The sequence below is a fragment of the Centroberyx gerrardi genome, chromosome 2 (assembly GCF_048128805.1).
Source record: "Centroberyx gerrardi isolate f3 chromosome 2, fCenGer3.hap1.cur.20231027, whole genome shotgun sequence".
Classification (NCBI taxonomy): domain Eukaryota; kingdom Metazoa; phylum Chordata; class Actinopteri; order Beryciformes; family Berycidae; genus Centroberyx; species Centroberyx gerrardi.
In genome coordinates, this window is record NC_135998.1 from 12,832,368 (window position 1) to 12,852,705 (window position 20,338).

The following is a 20,338-nucleotide window of genomic DNA, read 5'->3' on the forward strand; positions in this document are numbered from 1 at the left end:
AGCCTTGAATTTGCAGGTAAACAAACAGATGTGATTGTGTCCAGTGTTTGGGTGGCCGGTCTCGCGTTTATCCCCACACAATGTGATTCACACACACTCTCACACAGCCAGGGGCTTGTAAACCCTTAATCTATCTGTTATCCCTCCCTTTATCTTATCTCCTTATTATGAGATCAATGGAGGAGAGGATTAACACTGTGGCCTGATGGGCAGTGTAGTTTCTCAGTGGGTCATTTTGAGTCCAGTTCACTTACCTACAATATTAATAGATATCGAATAGCTCCTATGTAACACAGAAGTGCATCATCTAATCTCTTGCCTCTTCCTTCCTTAAAACTTGCTTTGGGCAAACATGAACGGCCCTTCACTGAACTCCCCAGGGGCCGATGAGACAGTGTTAGTAGTTGGGCAATTAAGGTGCTTTCTGGGCAATAATCCAACCTAATCTATTGCTGTACTTTCTGTTTGATAATCCAGTCCAATCTTAGAATTTGCTGCAGCCTTGTCCTGATCTCCATAGGATCTGTTAGCTTATTGGATCACTTCCTAGCTCCGTACAGAGCAGGACCAACACAGTCCCGGGCTTCATTTGATCATGTATTTTGAAAGGGATGAAGTCTCCTTAAACATGCATTAATTACTTTATTAGGTGGTTTAAGGTAAGGCACCGTGGGCAAAAAATTCAGATTTTGGTTCGATTTCGGTTCAGATTTTTTTCCCCGTCTTTAATGAAATGAAAAATATCAACAAACACTATGTTCATTTAAATGAGTAAATAAATGTTAATGCATGTACTTTTTTTAATACATTTCTATGAAATGAGAAATCTTTGGGGGCTTTTTCTCATAATGACATGCTCCCCTTTTGGCCACATATTTAAGCAACTTCTCCTTGATGTACAGTATAGCCACCAGATATCACATTCTGCTTTTATCTATTAGAATTAGTAATTTACAGAAGACGCCCTCAATATATTTGACCTCTTTTCTTTTATGAAAGAAAAAAAATGCATCTGTAAATTATTATAATTAAATAATTAGCATTTAACAATATAAGAAATATTTGTACTTGGTGTATTTTGAACTGGCTAAATATCTTTGTAATAGAAGATTTTTCTTCAAACATGGTGCCTCACCTATAACAAGTATTCCACTCAGTTTAATAAAAGACTATTGACTTGGTATTTGTCGGGCCTCAGGTCAGTTCAGTTAATATTTGTAAAAGTGATCATCTCTCCCAAAGCTAGTAACCCTAAAACCAATACTCTCATCTGTAATGTCACGAATGTACAGTCTGGAGTTGCTGAGAACGAAGAATGTTTTGCTTTTACACGGTGATAAACTTCAGTTCAAAGCAGTGATAACCAGTTTGAACCAGAAAATGTGGATGAAATATTCTATAAATATGTATGCATGGCTTTACTGCATGGCTTAAGATACAGTATCTCTCATTCATACAGTTGTATGCTGTATTTGACACCAGAGTAACATGCCAAAACTCAGATAGAGCAGCTAGCAGAGTGACTGAAGCCATCTCTCACTCAAACTACATGTCCTAAATATAGACTGACATGACTGCATGCAGATTGACAGAACCAAGCCAAGACAGAGCCGTATTTTACACTCTAGTTAGAAAATATCCTTAGGGGATTATACTACATGTTGTATGTCTTTATAAATATGCCGTTCCCATGGCATCAAAGACCCAAGCCCAAAGATGTAGACTGAACGATGTGCATACGCTGCAGCCGTGTAAATACTTACCAGTGGCTCATTAGAACAACCACTTTCAAACTTTGTTTCTCAATCTATGGCTTGTGACACAAACTGGGTCAGAGGAATATATCTGGATAGTCTGGACCCAAAGGAAAGAGTCGTGACAACCTCTGCTATTCATATTTTTCAGGTTTTTTTGTGGGATCTCATCAGTGTATTGTGTGTGGACTGGCACATATTGCTTCCCTTTTGCTCTTCCATTCCAAGCAATTGCCATTAGAAACAAATGTCAGATCGACAGATAAAAAGCAGCTCATGTGGAAGATATCTATCACAGGCCGTCATCATTGCAGGCTTCATTATCTAGCTAGTAATGAATAATTATATCCGCCATTGGGAATTAGACCTCCATCATCCTTAGCTGGGGGATCAGGACATGGTTTTAATCTGCTGTAGGATCTCTCTCTGTGTGTGTGTGTGTGTGTGTGTGTGTGTGTGTGTGTGTGTGTGTGTGTGTGTGTGTGTGTGTGTGTGTGTGTGTGTGTGTGTGTGTGTGTGTGTGTGTGTGTGCATGAGCAGATGCCTTAACAGCACATCCCTGCAGTGGAGCTGGTTCGATGATGTGTCACATTTCTTGGTGTCTAAGAAGCTGCAGTAGGAGATCTCTTCCAACAGGGTTCATCTCGCTCTCTCTCTCTCTCTCTCTCTCTCTCTCTCTCTCTCTCTCTCTCTCTCTCTCTCTCTCTCTCTCTCTCTGTCTCATTTCTCTCTCTCAGTCTGCCTCTCTCTCTCACACACACACACAAACTTACTTTGTCTCATACACATACTCAAGCTCTCTCATCTTTCTCTTTCACACACTGTTACTCTTTGTAATACTCTCTCTCTATCTCTTTCTTTCTCCACTGTCTCATTCTCTCTCATACACACACTCAAGCTCTCTCTCTCTGTCTTTCACTTTCTCACACACGTCTTTCTCTCATACTCTCTAATTTTCTCTATCTTTCTCTCTCTCTCTCTATCTCTTTCTCTCTCTGCATTACACACACACAAGCAAGCACACACTGAGTGATGCAGCACAACCCTGCACTTTACTGGTGGAGGTGTGAAGACGTAAACCTCACCTCCACCAGCTGAATCTCCCCTTCACCAGTATTTTTCAGCAGTGACAATAACTGTGTGTGCAGGAGAGCCGCGGCACAGGGGGATCAAGATTGAGGGAAGGAGGGGGAGAAAGGAGGGGGAGGGGGGAGAGGACAGAGATGAGGATAGGGATATGATTGGCTGTGGACAACTGTGATGTCATGCTTCGCGGCCTTGCTGCCAGGGCGTTGTGAGGTTGACTGGGCGGGGAGGGAGTGCCGGTGTGTGCCCCCCCTGGGAGGAGGGGGGTCACTGCTGGTGCATGAAGCCCAGGAGTGGCCGTCCTGCGGAGAAAAAACAGGTTTTGTTTATAATATAAATATAAAATGAATATGACTATAAAGCTAAACATAAATATAAAATGTGCATAAAAAGTGTGCAAACAGATATGAAACGTGAGAAAACAGTAAGTTAATATATAGAGCCAGAGCGGCTGTACAAACCCACTGATTTGTGGTGTTGGGAGAGCTGTAAGTGTTGACCAAGACAAATCTTTTCAATGGATTGACTATAAAGTTTATAACATCCCCAAGTCTGCATATTGGTGATGAGCCCAGTAGCTCTCATTATCCGTGTCACTTGTTTCTTACTAACAAGTAAAACTTGATTAATTCATCTCTGTCCATTATACCTTTGTAAAAGCCTGATCCCACTAAATGTATCTATATTAAACACAATATTAAGCTAATTAAACTATAAATAATTATAATTAACTGTAAATAATAAATAAATCAATGCAATCAAGTAATATAATTATGCGAAGTGGGTGAAATCAGTGTTCATTTGCAGAATGAACTAAATCAAGCAGACAATTTCAAAAAAACTGTTATTAAATTGAGGGCATGTGTTAATTTGTTTGCACACTTTGATTTGTGCGCACAAGTAAGGGCACAAAAATGGGAAATATGTACAAGATCTATGACGTCAGGCTCCACATGTACACTTCTGCACACTTGTTCCCTTGTGAGTTCCCTTGTGATTTCTTTATTTTTTAAAGTGATCCCCTCCTGCCTAACCAATTAATACCTCTTCCCACGGGTAATACCAAAGGTATCAGCATATGAGTGTAGACCGTAAACCACTGAGTTGTGGTCTGACATTTGTCTGCTCCCCAAAACTGTTTTGATGTCTATAGTTGAAAACGTGTTGTCTTCTTCTTGAAAAATGACATCACTGCCCCCTTTTGGTCAATGACAGTATTACAGGCCACATTACAGAATCTGACATGGGGGTGCATCCCAAAGCTCCACAAATCTCTCCGCCTTTCCTCCACTATCTCCTCCTTTCCTCCACTACATCCTCCTCTCCTCCACTATCTCCTCCTTTCCTCCACTACCTTCTTCTTCCCTCTGTGACCTGGAAATTGATGATGGTGCCTCAATGTTGCCTGCTGTCCCAGTAGTGGAGGAGATGAGACAAGCCTCTCCCGAAGTCTCCTTCAGTTAGGTGGAGGATGCTCAGGTGTTTCCTTTCCAGGACGTCTTTTAAAATTTAGGGGGGGTGACATCACTGTGAGCATGCCCAGAATATGACATCATTTCAAAAAACATGGCAGGGGAGTTACAAGCTCATAAATGTGAGTACAACAGTTTGCATAACTCACAATTAACATTACAGGCAGGGCTATTTTCTAACTTGTAACATTATATAATACCAATAATTATAGTAATGGTATATTTTGTGCTGGGGGAGGAAACACCTGAACATCCTCCACCTAACTGAAGGAGACTTCAGGAGCAACTTCTCTGGTCTCCTCCATTATTGGGACAGCAAGCAACATGGAGGCAACCAATCAATTTCCAGGTCACAGAGGAAAGGAGGAGGTAGTGGAGGAAAGGAGGAGGTAGTGGAGGAAAGGAGGAGGTAGTGGAGGAAAGGAGGAGTGCATTCAGCAGCTTTGGGATCCACCCACAGAAACTGACCTTCCACTGCCATATTATGCTACAACCAGTTTCCCCCCCATTAGAGAGACTGCCAGCTCACTCAAAATAATTTTCATATGTATGAGTTTCAATGGAGAGTAATTTGTTTTGTGGTCGAAATGCAGTTTCAAAGGTAAGTCCACCTGCCAAGAAAAAGACAAACATTGGTGCCAGCAGTTTTTGTGTGATGGGGTGCTGAAATGCCTCTTTACTGGCCTTAGACTGCAGTAATTGCCAGCTGTTGAGTTATTGACAGCACAGACTTTGTGTTAATGACCCGCTACTGTTGTCTGCTTTTGTTGCCACAGAACCGGCAGCTGCTGAAGGACAGTTTCATGGTGGAGCTGGTGGAGGGAGCCAGGAAGCTGCGGCATGTCTTCCTCTTCACTGATCTGCTGCTCTGCGCCAAGCTGAAGAAACAGATCGGAGGGTAAGGAACTAGCAGATTCACTTTTTTTTTGGCATGTATTTGAAACTTAACAATGAGTGCAGCAGTAAAGAATAAGCTCAAATTCCTAGATGACCAACATTACAAGCAACCAGTAGTAAGGAGTTCAATAGTGCAGAAGATGCTTGGATATTTCAAATCTTATATTGCTTTGGTTCTAAGTCAGAATTCCTAAAATACCCGAGCAAAGCTTTAAGGCCTTCATAATCCCTACTGCAAAAAGCTCTGCAGCTCGAAACTCATTTTCATTCTCTGGTATCAGTTTGTGGAAGTGAGAGCATTACTCTCTAGCCAGTGATCTGCTATCTATTGTCAGAGTATAATTTTCTTCTCTCTCTCTTGATGCACTTTCTGACCCGAAACTCTCCACATTGTCCCAAATGAAAGCGCAAATCTTATTCGGGCTGCTGATGACAGTATAGTCACATTTTAATAGCAGTGGAATGAGTCATCGCCACAGATTTGACAGCCATACATCAATAAGAAAATCCTACATGTTGGGTTTAATAATACCATAGAGGTATCACAATTTTTAGTATATAATGTCATTCAAAATTTCCCTTTATATCCTATTGAAGTTTTGTGACTTTGTGTATCACCCATAAATAGAATTAACCTACTTTTCTCTGTCCCAAATGCTAAGGAAGTCTTGGTTCAAAACTGCTATTGTATTTTCTTTTTACGCTCCTCTCTGTCCTCCCTTCATCCATCTCCTCTCCACCTCCTCCCTCTTTCACTTCGTCCTTGCTCACCATCTCTGCCCCTCACCCCCTCCTCCTCTCCTCCCCCCCCCCCCCCCCCCCCCGCTGCAGTAAAAGCCAGCAGTATGACAGTAAGTGGTACATCCCCCTGTCGGAGCTGACCTTCCAGGGCCCCGAGGAGACGGAGCCCCTCACCATCCCTCAGGTCCCTGATGAAGAGCTGGACGCCATGAAGGTCAAGATCTCCCATCTCCGCAGTGAGATTCAGAGAGAGAAGGTAGCGTGGATACACACAAATCATATTCGGACACGGTCACAGACAGAGACGTAGACAAAGAGAGACACACAGGAATATGCAAACACATTCACAGATATAGAAAGGCACAGACAGATATCACAAATGTCAATGTCAGCCTTTTTTCAGACTGACCACCATGCGTTTTTTTTTGTTTATCCAATGGGTTTTGAAAGGGTTTCATAGGCTTTAGGGGGTCGTAGAATTTTAATCCTTCAATTGAAATTAAAACATGAAAATCACCAAAATGTAAGAGTAATGAGGTTTTCACACAACAACATTGATTTGCTTTGAGATCATTTATTTTATTTATTTAACCTTTATTCTACCAGGCAGGTCACTTATTTACACGGAAGGCCTGGCGAGAGGTTAGCCTCTTGGGAGAAAGGTGAAGGGATAAAATAAAAATTCAGACATACAAACATTCAACATTAACAAACAATATTACCATAAACAACAGGCAGTAATGTACCTCCTACCTGAAGAGCAAGATCCAGAGAGAGAGGGAATGGTGGAATTATATCCAGAGAGAGAGGCACAAACACACACACATGAGTAGGGACGGGACGGGACGATACGCTTATCTCATGATTCAATACACATTATGGGGTTCATGATTCGATACAACCACGATACGATGTAATAAATAAAAGTTCAATGACAACAAAGTATGAATTGTGTTTATTTCTGAGCCACAAATCTTTCTAGCAATGGCACTGGCTTGCTAGAATGTAAACAATAATTAAATTATCTCATTACAAAGTTCAAATAATGCAATTTGAATGGAGAGCTTGTGAAATTGTGATGGGAAAGCCGTCTCCTTTGTGATTACTATAGCAGAATAAAATAGAGCTAATATCAAGATTCATTTTTCTTTCCCACGATACGTATTGTCACATTTTTGTATTGCGGTATATTGAATTTTGATATACCGTCCCATCCCTACACATGAACACACGCACACACACCTTCATGCTTTCACCTGTGTGATTTCAGAGAGCCAACAAGGGTTCGAAGGTGATCGACCGACTCAGGAAGAAGCTGTCTGAACAGGAGTCTCTGCTGCTGCTAACCTCCCCCAGCATGGCGCTCCGAGTCCACAACAGGAACGGCAAGGTCAGTGACGGTCCTCCTGCTCCCAATCCACTGAGGACGTTCTTCATCGTTTTCCAACTTTAACTGCTTCGTCTTTGTCATTTACCCCCTTCATCCATCCATCCTTTCCAGCTCCTCCTCTTCATATTTCATCTTTTCTTCTAATTTTTTCCGCTTCGTTGTCCTCCTCCCTCCTCATTCCCCCAACACAATTTCCCCCCGCTGATCTTCCTTACCTTTATTCTTCTTACCTGTCTCATATTGACTTACTTACTTACTACTTATTTAGACTTAGCAGACTTTGTAATCAGTGTGGAGCAATTGATATATCATATCTTACATCTTAAAAAGGTGTTGGAACAAGAATACATACGTTTGAGTCTTGAGTTTGCATTTATAGAAATGTTAAGAAAAGAAATAAAAGAAAAGTTAAAGTACATGCATACAGTATATACTGTATGTCCTGTTTCTCCTTGTTATACAATGTCTCCTCTTTTCCCCCTGTTCCTCTGCTGCCTCTCCCCATATTAATGATAGATGTTTTTTCTGTGTGTTTCAGAGTTACATTTTCCTGATTTCATCCGACTACGAACGTGCTGAATGGAAGGAGATGATCAAGGAACAGCAGAAGAAATGTAAGGGTGTCAGAAATACTGAATATGTTGTACAGTCGTCAGTGTGCTGCAGAAACCTCCCATCTTCACAAAGTGATTTTTTATGCTTTTAGAAAAACGGTTCCCATTGACAGTCATACATTTTTTACATTTTACAATGTATTTTAAAGGCTTTGGCTTCATCCTAGGTACATGAAACATTTTCAACACATCTTGTGTTGGATGGGGGAATGACTATTATTTTAAAGATACATATAAAAACATATAAAAAAAAAGTTGTTTATTTCATTTATTTAGTTGTTTTATATTCTATGTGGCCCCAGGAAGAGCTAAAACAATGAATACATGATTTCAGTCAGACGCAGGCTCTCTTGCATATGTAATATATGTTGCATTGTTACCCTGACGTGTAAATCCATGATCTTCCCTCAAGGTTTTAAAAGTTTCTCCTTGACTTCCATGGAGCTGCAGATGCTGACCAACTCCTGTGTCAAACTGCAGACTGTCCATCACATTCCACTAACTATCAACAAAGAAGGTAAGGTACTGGGAGTTAACATGTGTGATGTGTGACATATATACATATATATATATATATATATATATATATATATATATGAATTTGTTCATTTTGAAATAGTTTTAACACACACAAATAATCCGATTTGTTTTGTTGATTAGTTATATCTAGGTAGGCTCATCCTCTGTAAAGTCCTTTGAGACAGGGCTATATCAATAAATCCACTTGAACTTGAAATAGTGTTTAAAAAAAGGAATCAACGTTTTTATTATCATACTCAGTTCCCCGAGTTTTCTCGACTCAAAGAAAGTAGTGTTTTACTAACGCTGTCACATGCTGGATTTAGAGGAAATGTTGTAGTATGGGGTTGTAGAAGGTTTGAAGCTGTATGTATTGATGTATGGTTATGCTTTGATGCTTTGGTCCTTTTTTTTTGCTTCCACTTCTTGGTTGGCAGCTCTGTTACAAACCATAGAGTGTGTAAGAAATTGTCATGGACTGTAATGATGATTGATAGTCGTGGTTGTGCTGAGGAGCAAAAGTAGGCAGAGGTTTTTGCTGCGTGTGATGTACTGTGCAGCGCTTTTTTATGCCTTCCTTCCCCCTGTGACACCGCTCCAAAATAAACAACAATCTGCATGCCTCTCTAAGCCCTCCGCTCTCTCTCTCTCTTTTTTCTCTCTGTTGGCTGACTGTTTTTCCAGAGGATGAATCCCCTGGACTGCACGGGTTCCTGAATGTAATCGTCCACTCTGCCTCCGGCCTCAAACAGAGCTTGAGTGAGTCGCTCACCTTCAGCCTCTGTGCAGGCAACAGAAAATACACACAGATAATGCATGCTAAAACACAATGTCATACAGTATAGTACCGTGACAGCTGTTTAGTGACCATGGAGCAGTGGAAAACATTCTGTCTTGCTGTTTTATTCCATTTTCATGTGGAAAGAAAGTAAAAAAAACCTTGGAATTTATACGGTTCCTTCAGCATTTAAATCAACTCTGAGGTTAAAGTTAGCGTTAAAGTTTCTTTTCCCACAAAGCAAAACTAGAATTACTGTTTCATTGATATTTTTTCATCTATTGAAATGAACATTTTCAGATATTTTCAGCCACTGTGGGAACGGTTTGTAGAGCTTCATCATAGACACATGTAGGCCTAATTTTAAACAATATGACAAATGGGATGTGACCAATTTTTGATCGTTCCAGGGTCCCAATATGTTGAAAATTATTTCTGTTGTTGAAAATTATTGTTACTGTTTTTTTCTGCATAATGTTGAACATTCAACCCAGTTCATTTACCAGCAATTAGAACAATTTCAGTGATCAACATTTGTAACTGAGCTCATTTAAATCACTAAAGAACACTTCAGCAGCCATATGACTTTCTTTTCATCCCTCTCCTCTCTCAGATCTCTACTGCACATTGGAGGTGGACTCATTTGGCTTCTTTGTAAATAAAGCCAAGACGAGAGTTTATCGCTACACCACCGAACCCAAATGGAACGAGGTGAGACACTGGAGCAGTGTGCTGCTCTAAAATTCATCAATTAATTTAACTCCACTTGTTCCCAGTTGGTAACAGTGGTAACCCTGGTGTCAGTATTAATGGATGTGTCAATTGTTGGTAGATGTTGAAATACTTTGCCAGAACATTTTTAATAAATCAAATGTGTGGCCAAATACTGTTTGTGTTGCACCCTAAAGGTTTTTCAGTTCATAAATCATAATTCATCTCTGCACAAATTTGTTTGCATATTGCTTTATGAATGAGGTTCAACATCAACGTGAAAACGAAACTAATATCTTCATTACTCTTCAACTCAGGGAGACAACTCTTTCCCTTGAAATACACATACATATATTAACAGTTTTCCTATTGCTGCCAGTTATGCTGCCTCTTAAGTATCTGACATCTGGTCCTGTAATTTAACAATGTCCTAATCAGTTGTTCACCTTTGGGTAATGAAGAGGAAACAAACAGCGGAGAGCCCACACAGGGCAGCTGCATCCCCTTCAAACACACACACACACACACATGCATACACAAACACACATACATATTAAAGACAGAGCTGTATGTCAAAGTTCAGCACTACAAAGCCAAGCCAGCTTTGAGACACAATCGGCTAATCGGTTCATCTGCCGTACAGTTTTTGCATCGTGGACCCAAAGACTCCTTGAGTATTTTGCTCAGCAAAGTGGAAACAGCATCAGCTAATGAGGAGCTGCTGCTGATGACTCACATCTGTCGAAATGCTAAGTGAACCAACACAGTGGAGTGCAGAGCGCTCCCTTACATAATTAAAGGGAGCGTTGGTCAGCTGTGCATTGTGGTGTGATGTGTTCATTACAACATGATGGGGGTTCACAGATTGTATTGAAGCTTAATCTCTCTCCTCATCTCATTCTCTTTGTTTCTATCTTCCTGTTTTTTCCTCTATTTCTCCGTGTCCGTCTCTGCCTCTGTCATCATCTTCCAATCAGTGCCCGCTGAATCCAATTGTGCACTTTCGCACCCTTTCGTGTAACGTACAATCTCCCCACAACTCTTTGTGTTTTTTTGCCGTCAGGAGTTTGAGATTGAGCTGGAGGGCTCTCAGACCCTGAGGCTGCTGTGCTACGAGAAGAGCTACAACAAGACCAAGCAGAACAAAGAGGACGGCGAGAGCACCGACCGCATCATGGGAAAAGGACAGATCCCGGTATGGCATGACGTCACCCCCTTTTAGCACCCCCGCCGTGACTCATTACTGATGGGCGGTTATGTCACCACTGCCACAAAGCATGAAATATAGATTTTGACTTGAATAACATGATTTGTCACTGAATGTCTCAGGACTTGATATAGCAATCGGCTGATTAGATTAATTAGCTTAATATGCAATGGATGGGTAGACCTTTGTTTTACATCATTAGCTGAATGGGGAGAAATTGCTGCCTTGTTCATGCGCCAGTGGCTGTAATATGAATACCAAAAAGGTCAAAAACTGGCCGTGTGTTACCCTGCTCTTATTACCTCAGTTAAGGTCCACAGTGAAATAAGATAACGTGCAGCGTGCAGCTCAACAAAAAGCTTTGATTGATCTGGTCATGGATCTAGCCGTATGCTGAGAGGTTTGGCTCTTCTAGCTTTAACCCTTTCATTACCGTCCTGGATCTATAAAGGTTATAGAGTGACAGTCAGGCCATCATGTGTCTGTAGAGACAAGGTCCAAAATATAATGTGTTCGCCCTGAAGAAATACCAAATCCTGACTACTCCAGGAACAGCCAGGACACACACACACACACACATACACACACACACACACACACACACACATATGAGATTGACTGATCCCAGGTTGGTAGCAGATCTGGTGATTTGGTTGCCAAGACGACCCCAGCCTTTCAGAATAAGAGTCCAAGTGTCATTCAGGATTGACGGAGGGAGAGACAGATAAAGAGAGAGAAAGGTTGAGACAGAGATGCTCTTAATTTCTCCTTTGCTGTGAAAAGGTCTTTAAGCTTTATTCTTACCCACAATCCTCCTCCTCTTCCTCTACCCACAGCAGGCCAGGTGTGGTGTGTGTTTGTGTGTAATTGGACACTGCTGAGCACTGTTTCATTTCACACACACACACACACCTGGCCTGCTGTTGGTGTCTGAAAGCCGTGTAATGCCTGGTGATCACTGGACTGTTTCAGTACACTGCAGTCATTAGTCAGATTTTTGCTGAGCATCAGCATTATACAGTTTTCTGGCTTTTATTCAGTAAACTCAGGGGAAAATACAAAACAAAAACTTTGTTGAGTAAAAAGCTAATCACCGTACTCTTAGACATGAGTGACGCTTAAATTAACCAGTCATAGAAAACAACGGTATGACACTAGACATGTGTCGTGTCAGCATTTGCACTTCAGTGTAGAGTGTGTGTGTGTGTGTGTGTGTGTTTCATATAATGCATGTATGAGAATTGTGTGTCCTGAACAGTTTCTTCAAATGGCAACAGCACCCTATTCTGTGGGAAGCCCCTTTGTTGCTCATTATATGTCAAAGTGTGAAATATGGGCACACTGCTCCCTCTAGTGGTTGCAGTGGACCTGACCATGGCCGCTCCTGGCTGATGACGTTTGCCAAAACAAACCACTGGCGAGAAATGGAGCTCAACAGGCTTCTCCTGAATCCAGGCCAGGAAACGACCTCTTCTGTCAATTTTGAACAAGAAAAAAAAGAAAGTCCCAAATTTCACCAGTCTCTTTCACTATTTTACCAGCCTACTAGATTTTTAGAAGAGAATAGGATTTCCAAATGATAGCTGCTAACTGCCAGAGTGGCTTGTGAGGTATCCAAACTTACCAGCCACAGACAAACTTTACCAGCATTGGCTGGTGGCTTGAAACTATTCCAGCATTGCACATGTTAATTGTTTACCTTTCTTCATTCTCTCTCATCCTCTGCTCTTGGTGTGTATTGTTGATCTATACGTCTCACCCCTAACTATCTTCCTTACATCCTCTGCTTCCTTTGTTTATTGTTGACCTATGCTTCTATCGCTGTTATTCTCTGCATCCTGCGGTAACAGCTCAGACTAAGCACCTCAGTATATTCTCATCATGGCCTTATATGAAATGTCCAATCCTCCCCCAGGCACTTCAAACTCTCTCTCTCGCTCTCTCTCACTCTCTCTCTCTCTCACACACACACACACACACACACACACACACACTCACACACGTACAGTAGAAGAACATTTTTATCAAAGCTTAGCAGCTCAGGCTGAAAGTCGTCATAGCAGATGATTGGGATCATCTTGTCATCCCAGCGGCCGTACAGAGGGTGGGAACCTGCTGCTCTGTGCTTGGTTCACTGGCCTGTGTACAGTGTGTGTGTGTGTGTGTGTGTGTGTGTCTGTCTGTGTGTGCGTGTGTGTGTGCCTGTATGTTTCCAATTGTTGTTATTTCTTGTCATCAAAATTATATTAAGAAGAGGACAAATTTCCAAAGTGCTGGCATTTTTAATGTTACTGTAAAAGGAGGCATTGAGAGGTTCAAAGTTTGGGATAGGTTGAAGTCAAAATGATAGTTCAGCTTTTAGAGCAGTGATCATAGGAGTTGTATGCATTGATAGTAATAAATTGAGAGGAAGAAAGTCACAGGTTCTTGGCCACATTCAGCTGAATGTTTTTGTGTTTTTGCCTTAATGTCAGATTGTTGTTTACTAAATGCATGAGAAGATTCTCAGGGTTCTGGGTCTGCAAGGCGTTGTGTACTATGTAAAACTGAATTGCCGTAGGAAACGAATGAAAATGATTTATAGTGATTTTGCACTTCTGGCAGTTAATATTACTGCTTAATGGATGTACCATTAAAGATTCTAGGCTTTCTTGAGATATAATGAGCACTAAAGGGCACAGAACCCAGGTAGTAAAAAGAGAAAGATTTATATAACTTGGTTGGCCAAATTCTAAAACCAATCAGGGAATGTGGCCTTTTTTCTGTGAATGGGTAGAATTGGCAGGGGAAACGCAATGCTAGGCTGTTAGGAAGTCCAAACCTCAAGTCAAATACGCAGATGAATAGGAATATGAATAGTTTGAGAACCACTTATTTAGCGATTAGATTTAATGGTCGCAATGGGAGCTAAAGAGCTAATGAAAGTCAATGGAATGTCCTCATAGGTATAGTGATACAAACGTGTGTTGAAGTGTAGGGAGGAGACAGAGGTGAGGTGATCTGCATATCAGGTGTGCACGTAGCTAATGGTGTCGATACAGCCTAGCACACAAGCATTCACTAAACTGGCATCAATTATTTGTGGGCTACTGTATTTTTAAACCAGATTAATTGTACAGAGTCTCTGTAACCAAACTCTGAGTGACAAACCTTAGTCAGTTCTTACACTGACTCTTCTGATGCACAACTGTACTGTTGAGACAAAAGCAAGAAAAATAAGGGGGAAGAGGAAAGTGGAAGAAAAGTTTGGGACATGCTTTGCAGTTGAGGCAGAGGCCAACTGGATGAAGAGTACCTGTTCAGTTTCGTGTTCCAGTCCAGAGCTTTACTTGATAACTGCTCTTGGCCTACGGGACAATATGGCTTCAACAAGGCTTACTTTCCTTTTAAGAAGTCAGTGGGTAACACTTTATTTGGAGAGTCCAATGTTGGTACTCAATCAACTATCAGGTGACAAAAAGGAGATGTTCAACAAAGTGTATTTTGCCCATTTGCTGCATCTCCACAGACTATGTAACCCTGACCCTGTGACCGCATTTTTAAACCTAACCCTAACCATATTTCTAACCCCAACCCCAAGATTAATTCTAACCCAGACACTCAATATCTATAGACTGCCTTTCACACTGAAACTCAGTAGACTTTTTTGTAACGCATCATAATCACTAGATAGTAAGTTCAGTGTCAGCATCTGACTATCCAAATATAGCGTGACCCATCTCTGAATTTAGCGACCTACTAGCCCTTTCTGAAGAACACTAGCCGCGAGCTGGAACAAACTGTCCTGTTTTATTCACCGTCGAAAAAGGGTCTGTAATAGGGCAGTATTACATAAAGGGTTATGGAGGACAAAGTCTGCACTGCCTTGGCTGGAGATAGAAATATACGAGGTCAGAAGAGGGTGTTCTTGAATGAGGTGGCTGCAGAGTTGGTGTTGGGAGGCGAAAGGTGAGGCTGCTGGAACCCAAGGTAGAACTGCAGCAAAAAGAAGAAAAAGTATGCGCACATCCCAAAAAAAGTTGACCAGGTACTAGGTACTACAGCATGAATCACTAAAGAGAAAGAAAATACAGGCACACTGGAATGATGCTCCCTTAGTGTTTATTTTTAGCAACGGTTCGACCTGTGTTGGTCTTTGTCAAGCATCATATTGCTACAAATAAACATTAAGGGAGAATCATTCCAGCATCAACACCAGCTGAAGTTGTAATGACATGGGACCCAGCACAACACTTTGTATTTCTATATCTTTATATGTCTCATTGCTGTATTATTATGTGCCTCTGTCTGTATGTGTGTGTGTGTGTGTGTGTGTGAGTACTGCTTAATGTGCACATACATTAAAGCAATATTCCATTTAGTTTTAACACGGGGGTTATTCGGCACTTGACCGCCATGAAAACCAGAATATAAACTAATCACCAAGATCGGTTGCAGCTGGGACTAGTTTGTAGTGTGCAGATTTTTACTTCCCATTCATTTGAATGAGGCCACAAAAATAGCCTGAAAACTGACATTTAACACGTTTGTGAACAGATTCAACAACAGATCCCGCTACTGTAATTTTCAACTGACGTTTGGTTATATTTTTTAGAACAAAATTTCGCCAAATAGCATTTTTATTGATAGAAGAGAACATAGTGGAGGCATGTATCCCTCCGCTATGTTCTCGTTTATCAATAAAAATGCTATTTGCCGAAATGTTGGTGATTAGTTTATATTCTGGTTTTCATGGTGGTCAAGTGCCAAATAACCCCCATGTTAAAACTATGTGGAATATTGCTTTAAGTGCATGTTGTTGTCTTGCTTTTCCCCTCTTAGGCAGTACTGCCCTTTCTCACACTTTTTGGTTTAATTAAAGTTTTAGTTAAAGTATTAGGGTTGACCTTTCAGTGATGACTTTTTTAAGCCTCAGGTCAATCAGTTCCCACTGCCTGGAACTATGTTTTGTTGCTAAAACATACTGGCTGAAGCTCTGACTGATAAAGGCTGGAGAAGCAAAAATTGTATTTGTTGGCCAACAGCATCAGATTATTGAACAGTTTATCAGGAAGCGTGAGCAGCTATTATGGCCTTGCTCATTTTCAGTGGACTTTAACTGTTTCTAGATAAATGGCTCTGGCTCAAGCCACCGAGCGCTCTCTCCAGTGATAAAAATGATTCAATTAGAGAAACATGAGCCGGGCTCGCACGCAACCAGATGGGGCTTAGCCTAGGTAGGTATGAGGAAAAGGTACAGCATGAACTGTGGCCGGCACTGTGTGTGTGTGTGTGTGCCCAGCTCTTATTGCTCCAGATGGCATGGTTCTGTCAGATCTGTGTATGCGTGTGTGTGTCTGGGTTAATTCAGTCTGCCCAGACTAATTATATTTGTATAGCACTTTTCTTAACAAAGTGATGTAAGATAGCAGCAAAACCAATATTAAAAACATTCAGCTGCCAGCCTCAGACTTCTCTTGGAGAGGTCTGTGAAGGGGCTCTGCCTTGTCAGTTGTGGCATCTTTAGAAGAGGAGGATCAGTGTTTCTCTGACTTGGAAGTGGGGAAGCTTTCTGTTCTCAGTGAGAAGATAATGTTGAGAGGGCTGGCAGGTACTAGCCATGGTATCACGCCTTATTAAAGAGAATTGTGTCATCTTCTATTTGAAAAGTGACTTTTTCCCAGCATATGTGCGTCATGTTTTTGGATGTACTGGTACATCTTCAGTGAAATATCACTATGAAATGCAGTAAACAGTTCATGTCAGGCTAACAAAGATTGTCCTTGTGATTGTGCTCTCTCCATGCAGCTTGACCCTCAGACCCTCCAGGGCAAAGACTGGCAGAGAACAGTCATTCCAATGAATGGGGTGAGTGGATCACACTAGATATACTTTTGAAAATGCATTTTCTCCTTTTGTATTGCTTTCCTGCACTGTCTCCTCTCACTGTTGAGGGGTGGTCAAAACTACAAGACACACACTCACATTATTAGATTAGATTAGATCACTATTTTATACAGCCTTATGAATAGCCTCCCCTCATCCTGCACCCATCTTGCATTAATACTGAAGAATTTTCTAAACAATTCCTCTTGGATGTGGTGCAACAGTGCAGCCAATATGTTAATTCTATATGAAGGCAACATCCATAGTTTTTAATGTACAAGGATTTCTCCAAGATCATGAAATCTGAGGTGGATCTTAGGCTTGTAATGTGCCTTCTCACTGTGTAAAGTGGTTATTAACTTTCAGCCCCCTTTTTCTCTGTCAGATTGAGGTCAAGCTCTCCATGAAGTTCACCAGCCGAGAGTTCAGCCTCAAGAGGATGCCCTCGCGGAAACCCATGGGTGTGTTCGGAGTCAAGATTTCCACAGTGACCAAGTGAGTTGACCAGTAATACCAGCCATTTACTGACACAACAGCTACCTAATGATGGAGTAACTGTCTGGCCACCTGTACTGTTACCATGGAGAAAGCCCCTCTGTATGGCAGCTGCTGTACTCTGTACTGGTGACCTGAGTGAGTGTGAAAGCTAAGTCGTTTTAGATTGAAAGAACATGAGAAGAGGTAAAGGAAGGCAGGAGAGAGATTCAGGGACACGACCGCCTGCAAGGACACTGAACCTGGATAATCCTGCTAACTCCTCTCAGGCATCAACCTAGGATTCTGAGAAATTAAGCCCAGCTCTGTCTTCCTCTGACAGACTTGTCCCCATTGTCTGATACGTAACCACCAAATGGTCCTTACCATTCTTGCTGCTCTAGACTTATCGGGTATCATGGACCGGGTCTGTGTCTTCACTCTTCACCATGCACGCTCTCTACTGAAGTTCCCCTAGGGTTCAGTCCTGGGCCTCCTCGTCTTTTATGCCTATGTTAAATCTCTTGGTTCTGTCATCACATCCCACAACGTTTCCTATGCTGATGACAACACAACTTTACCTCTGTTTTACTTCCACCAACACAAAGGTTGAGGCACACACCCCTGTTTGCCTAGCTGACATCTCCAGTTAAATGTCTGCCCTCCACCTTTAGCTAACACTAACAGGACTGCCAAGTATCCTATACAATCAACAGTCAATACAGTCACGCAAGGTCCACGTCACAGCTACAACCTAATCCTGTTGGTTTATATGCGACAACATCTGTCAAATCATACCCTTCTTTATCAGGGATTCTTCCTCATCTTAGCTCTTATCTCCTGTCTGGACTACTGTAACTCTCTTCAGCAGGCTCCCAATAAATTCACTTCAACCCCAACAACTCATCCAGAATGCTGTAATCTGCCTTGTCTTCAACTTTCAGCAATTACCGCATGTCACTTCCCTCCTGCACTCCTTCCACTGACTCCCTTTGGCTGCTCTTATGAAATTCAAACCCTGGTGGTGGTGCACAAGGCTACTAAGAAAGCTGCAGCCCTATACCTCCTCTTATAACTCTAGGACCAAACACTGACCTGAAGCTCTCAATAGGGTTTGGAGGTAGTGAAGTTGGGACACGTTGAGAATAGTTTGAGAGAGATGAGTGGGCTTGAGAGCCAACAAGGGAGGGAGAGGGTTGGGAGGAATAGGGAGAGATAGTATGGAGAGGCTTCAGTGTGTTGTGTTTGTGGCCATTGGTGTTAGTGACATTAATGAGAATCAGTGCTAACAAGCGGGCTAACTAGGTTTACCAGCAAAAACCAATTAGCACTATAGCGAAAACATGTCAACAGTAACACTAGTGCAGAGCCAGAGGCATCGCTGGCCCTTCCAGTTATCAAAACAATGCAAACCGGAGCTATTAGTCCTGCACATTTTGTCCTGTCACCATAATAAACAAAATATTTAATTAAATAATAAGATTATGACTTCAGTCCATGTTTTTCTCTTGTATATTTGGAGAATTTAGAGCTAGCACTACAGTCTTCAGTAATGCAGCCTCAAAATATTAAGCCTGCTTTGTTCTACTTTTATTCGTCTGCTTCTGATTCCATTAACAGCCTGTAATATCTTACAAAGCAAGCCCCTAGTAAGTTTTCTACTTTCTAGAAAGATACTTTTTAGTAGTTATGAGCGCTCACGGGTGTGTGGTTATTTGTGTTTTCCTCCATCCAGGCGGGAGCGCTCCAAGGTGCCCTACATCGTCCGGCAGTGCCTAGAGGAGATTGAAAGGAGGGGCATGGAAGAGGTCGGCATCTACCGGGTATCAGGAGTGGCCACTGACATTCAGGCCCTGAAGGCCGCCTTTGACACCAGTGAGTACAGCCTTCACCAGGATAGAAACAAGATGTTTTACACAGAAGGACATTGAAGGGCAGATGAAGGGGGATGGTATCTTAGCACAAATTCAATCAATGTATTCCCCCCTTTTTAGAGGGGCACAACACTCAACATAAGAATTCATATATGTTATTCACATGGTCTAGGACAGTCTAAAAATAATTGTGAACAAGAACAACTCTCTCCCAAAATCAGAAACCAGAGAGCAAAGACTCACAGAGTCACTGAATGTCACTGGTTTTACAGACCCATAGAATGTAATTGACTTTTTAAACCCAAATTAGTTTTATTCTGATTTTTACTGCTGTCAGTTCTGAACAAGTAAATGTAACCTTTTTCCCCTTAAACCCCCCAGGGTGCTCCACCAGTCACCTTTACCATCTTCCCCAGTTCACTCTCTGTGGAGCAGCTCCAGACATTATTTAATAGACTGTCCTAGACCATGGGAATAGCTTGAAGGAATTCTTAAACTGAGCGCTGTTCCTTTCAGTTATAGATTATGGGAAACACTGACAAATTTACCTGCCCACCCGTCATCTTTGTTTGTTCAAAAATTTCCTAGAGTCTAGACAAACAAAAATTTGTTACAGGACAAAAAGAACAGAGTATGTTGTATTCCCAAACTGATAACAATTATGCCCTGACCAAAAATGTTGTCTTTGTACATGCCTCATCAGGCCTCAATACACCATCTGTCAGTGGAGCAAATGGGGCGTGCATATTGTAATACTTCGGCTGCCATGCTTTCCCATGGAAGAAAGCTGAGAGGAATTATTCACCATCATCCGAAGGAATACTGTTTTCTAATCTTCTTTGACTGTGTCTCTGTTCATCAGGTGACCGTTCTGATGCGTCCGTGTTTGGCTTTTCTATTAATATTTCTGTGGGTTTGTTAAACTGAGACTTTTTCCCTGGTGTGAATTGATTAAC

The 20,338-nt window shown here is 41.6% G+C and overlaps 1 protein-coding gene across 9 annotated transcripts in view; it reads left to right on the forward strand.

Annotated features, from left to right (window-relative positions):
* bcr (BCR activator of RhoGEF and GTPase) overlaps nt 1–20,338 on the forward strand; it is a 108,215-nt gene that overhangs the window by 80,440 nt on the left and 7,437 nt on the right. For 8 of the 9 annotated variants that reach the window (XM_071905158.2, XM_071905150.2, XM_071905156.2 and 5 more), the window contains 11 exons: nt 5,089–5,210; nt 6,041–6,206; nt 7,221–7,340; nt 7,879–7,954; nt 8,367–8,471; nt 9,158–9,232; nt 9,865–9,962; nt 11,026–11,157; nt 16,957–17,016; nt 17,420–17,529; nt 19,244–19,383. In XM_071905158.2, coding sequence (XP_071761259.1) covers nt 5,089–5,210; nt 6,041–6,206; nt 7,221–7,340; nt 7,879–7,954; nt 8,367–8,471; nt 9,158–9,232; nt 9,865–9,962; nt 11,026–11,157; nt 16,957–17,016; nt 17,420–17,529; nt 19,244–19,383 — 1,204 coding nt within the window. The remainder of the gene's footprint in view (nt 1–5,088; nt 5,211–6,040; nt 6,207–7,220; nt 7,341–7,878; nt 7,955–8,366; nt 8,472–9,157; nt 9,233–9,864; nt 9,963–11,025; nt 11,158–16,956; nt 17,017–17,419; nt 17,530–19,243; nt 19,384–20,338) is intronic. The other variant, XM_078287673.1, reaches the window with a different exon arrangement.